Raw genomic sequence first — 3,837 nt, 5'->3', positions numbered from 1 at the left:
CATACGCGAGTTGGCTACTTGATTATATAGATTTTACCTGTGATTCAAGATCGTTGGATGAGTTCGTGATCTTCATTGGTGGCCATCCGATTGTAGAGTTTTACCCTTGATATTCGGCAAGGTGGGTAGTTACCAATCTTGGCACGATCCCCACTCTTCTTTAATGGTAATCTGCCGTCATGACGATTACCTCTTTTAACTTGGTTGAGTATCCCGCAATATTCGGGATCATGTTCGGCCTTTTAATCATCGACTTGCTTTCTTAAGGACGATTGTTGTGACCTGGTCAAGACTGGTCCCAATCGCGGTTCAACCGGTCCCTAAGGCTCGAACTCAATCGGATCGGGTTTGGTTTAATTTTCTTCGTATCAGTACTTAACTTTGATTTCCTAATAGAAAGGGGTGTCACTAATGTATACCTTTTTCTCCCTTATGGGGAGTCTAATTGATAAAATGACTAAGTCGAGGTGACATTAATTTTAGGAGGTACCTTAGGGGAGTTCTAATTGGGTGTTGTGCACCTGCAGCCTATGGTTTAAATCGAAACTTTAGTAAAAGACAAAATCTGGACCACATGTTTTGTAATTAAACTTTATTAAAAGAGTTTTGATCTGCACACAGGTTTGCACTGTGTAACAATTCCCAAATTAGGGGGTGACGCTAAAAATTTCCGGAAAATGAGTGTGAGTTGGTAAAATCCGGACTCGCGTTCCAGTGCTTTCTTTCATGAACATTAGTACAACAAAATTGATAAAATAAAAAAATGCCCAAGAGCTAGGCGCGCTTCCGGTTCCGTCTCTCTGCCTGGCAATTGCGCGACGACTCCACTAATTCGTATTTCGTACCCTGTCTCGATCAATTCGTCTCTGTGATTCAAGAGCTTCTTTTTCAATTTCTCTCGGGTTTTGTTAAGCTCTCTTGATTTTACCTCTCTGCGATGGAAAAGGGAGTCCGAAGATGGCTCGTTGATATATCTGAATGGAATCCTTCTCGGAATGAGTTCTCCTTCATCATCTCCCTCTTTCCTTCTCACGAGCAGTCCTCCATCGCCAGGTTTGCTTCTTTGGTCTGGTTTCGCTTCACTATCTATTTCCATATTAACTGATATATAACTGGAAATTTTGAAGCCTAGTGCACGAGTTTCCAAGAACTAATTTGTGGTTTGGAAGATTTGATGTAGTTGTTTGAAAGCGTGTTTTTAATGATTAATTTAAGTTCCATTTAACGTTTTTGGTGGATTTACTGTAAATGAAACTAAAGAGTAGCGAGCTTCAGTACTATTGATATATTCCTGGATTCATGACTGGTTGTGAAAGATTTGACAAGCTTACTTAATTTTGGATATTTTTAGGTTTGTAAAGTTTGAGGATAGAAAAAGAGCAATTGTCAGCCGCTTGCTTCAATATGCACTTGTAAATGAAGTACTGGGAATCCCATTTAATGAGATAATAATAAGGCGCACTATTGAAGGCAAACCTTATCTGGTATGGCTTTGGTTATGATGTTGATTTATTTGTGTCTATTTCCAGCTCTTTGGCTGATCATCATATTTGGTGTAGTTGCTTTATCGTGAAACACAGTGCCTCAGTTAGAAAGAAATAAAGAAAGAACTCCTGTGAAACAAAATATTAAAATTAAAGAACATCTAAACACCCTCTCTTACCACAGTGGCAGACGAGGATGAAGAAAGTTTTACTGAACCCAATTCCCAGAAGGACAAGCTTCAGAAACATCTTGTATGAGGAAAAGTCTAGTGTATGTGATTGCACTTCAGACGACCCTGGAATTTTTCTTAAATACTACCTTTTTTTAAGTTCACTGTATGTGATAGCACTTGAGAAAACCCTGAAATTATTCATATATTCCACCTTTCTTCGGTTGTAACGTCAGGGTGCAATAGAAAAGATTGCTCCATCTTGACCAAGTGGTCACGAGTTAGGAATCTTAGAACAGCCTCTCTATGAGAGCAGGGATTAGATTGCGTACGTTGGTATCCTCCCAGAAATTGCAGTGGCTGGAGCCTCGTGCACTGGGTACAACCTTTACTCATATTAGGCATCTTTGGCCCATGGTTGTATTTTTCTTCAATGGAATTGCATGTCTCATCAAATAAAGATGTGCAAACACATGGAAAAGGAGGGGTGTGTGCGGTTGAATTCCGTGTATCCTGATAAAGTCGTCGTATTCTTCTGATGGATTTTTGATCTGTTGAAGAACTAAGAATGAAAATGTCCAATTTCCAAACTTTGAACTATTGGACCTGGAGGGTTATATTTTATGTTGTGTTCTGGCTATGAAAACCATTGCCTGATGTGTTTTCGGGATTAGTAACCATGTGGTGTAACATGTTAAGAGTTTGATGTACCCAAACTTTGATGTGCTGTAGTTGAAGAAAGAATAAGAGATGTTAATGCTGTCTTTACTGACTTGAAAAATGAAAGGGCTGAAAGCAACATCAAGTTTGAAGAGATATTTTAAGAATAAGATTATGATTTGATTTTTTAGTGGTATATCATTGTAATCCTAATCTGAAAAGAAAAAAGATGTAAAAAATAACAAAAAACAACAGCAACGGGCCTTTCCCAACTAAATGGGGTCGACTACATGTTGCCTTCCAATCGGCTTTTTTTGAGGCCATGCTAGATAGAGGGCCTAAGCTATGCATATCCTTTCTGAACACTTCTCTTAAGGTTATCTTAGGTCTGCTCTTAGCTCTTCTAGTTCCTTCAATCTAGGTTAAATCACTTATCTGTATAGGGCATCTACAAGCTTTCGTTGAATGTGGCTGTAAATTATCTGAAACGTGGCTTTAATATGAGGGAGGTAGTAAAGTGGTTAGATAATGATATTATATACCCTATTTCAGATAGTGAATGGGTCAGCCCTACTCAGGTTGTCCCTTAGAAGTCCGATATTACTGTTGTGCCTAGTGACCAAGGTGACCTTGTCCCAGCTCATCTCACTATGGGTTGGTGTGTCTGTATTGATTATTGGAAATTGAGTCAGGTCCTCGTAAATACCACATTCCTAAGGGTGTCAATTTGGTTAAAAGACCGTTAAACCGTACCGAACCGTTTAAACCGTACCGTACCAAACCGTTTCGAAATTCGGTACGGTACGGTTTCGGTATACGGTATCATACCGTCGGTAAATACTGTTTACCGTACCGTTTACCTTTTTTGTACCGAATTTTATACCGTATACCATAAAAATTCTTAACCCTTTTATACCGTTTCATTTTGCTGTTAAAGAGCATCAGCTTCTCATTGTCATGCTTTAATTGAAGCACCTGGTTTTTGGTTGACTAAATTGCTTTCTTCCCAACAAATCATGTGTTTGTGTGGCTAGAATAGGATTGGTTTATGGTTTATGGTTTGTGGTGGGATGTGGCTTCTTAAACACTCGAGTCTCCTACATTGTGAACAAAGGTCTTTGAACATATAATAGCACAGTGCTCTCTACTCATCCTATCTGAGCCTTCTTTCAATACTTGAGCTCCAGTACTCACTCAGTCACTCTGCTCCTCCTTATCACTATCTTGGTCCATTATCTTCTGTTGCACCATAAGCACCCACCATCTCATTACCACAGACAAATTCATTTTGGCCATCTCCTGCTCCTTTTGGCAGCTTTAAATTACAAAATTAATTTGATTATTTAGTTTATAAATTGGAGTTATTACCACAAATCCATAGGAGTAGTTTGTGTTTAGCATTGGGCAACAAATGTTGACTCTTTCTTGGTTAAAATCACTAGTGATCAGAAAATAGTGATTAAACTTTCCTTCTCCTCTTCCATCTCTTTTTTCCACTTGGAACTTAAAATGTTACACTGCTG

The 3,837-nt window shown here is 38.8% G+C and overlaps 1 protein-coding gene across 1 annotated transcript in view; it reads left to right on the top strand.

Moving 5' to 3' along the window:
* The first annotated feature begins 647 nt into the window (after positions 1–647).
* The window catches only part of LOC149002410 (uncharacterized), a 10,967-nt gene continuing 7,777 nt past the window's right edge, over positions 648–3,837 (top strand). The window contains 2 exon segments of the mRNA XM_089137716.1: positions 648–1,053; positions 1,352–1,484. Of these exon segments, the coding sequence (XP_088993842.1) occupies positions 938–1,053; positions 1,352–1,484 (249 nt within the window). The 5' untranslated portion in view covers positions 648–937.

The sequence above is a fragment of the Hakea prostrata genome, chromosome 10 (genome assembly GCF_041222555.1).
Source record: "Hakea prostrata isolate BN-2017 chromosome 10, UWA_Hpros_2, whole genome shotgun sequence".
In the NCBI taxonomy this organism is placed as follows: Eukaryota; Viridiplantae; Streptophyta; class Magnoliopsida; order Proteales; family Proteaceae; genus Hakea; species Hakea prostrata.
The sequence above is the reverse complement of the archived record's forward strand: the minus strand, read 5'-3'. Positions and strand labels throughout refer to the sequence as shown.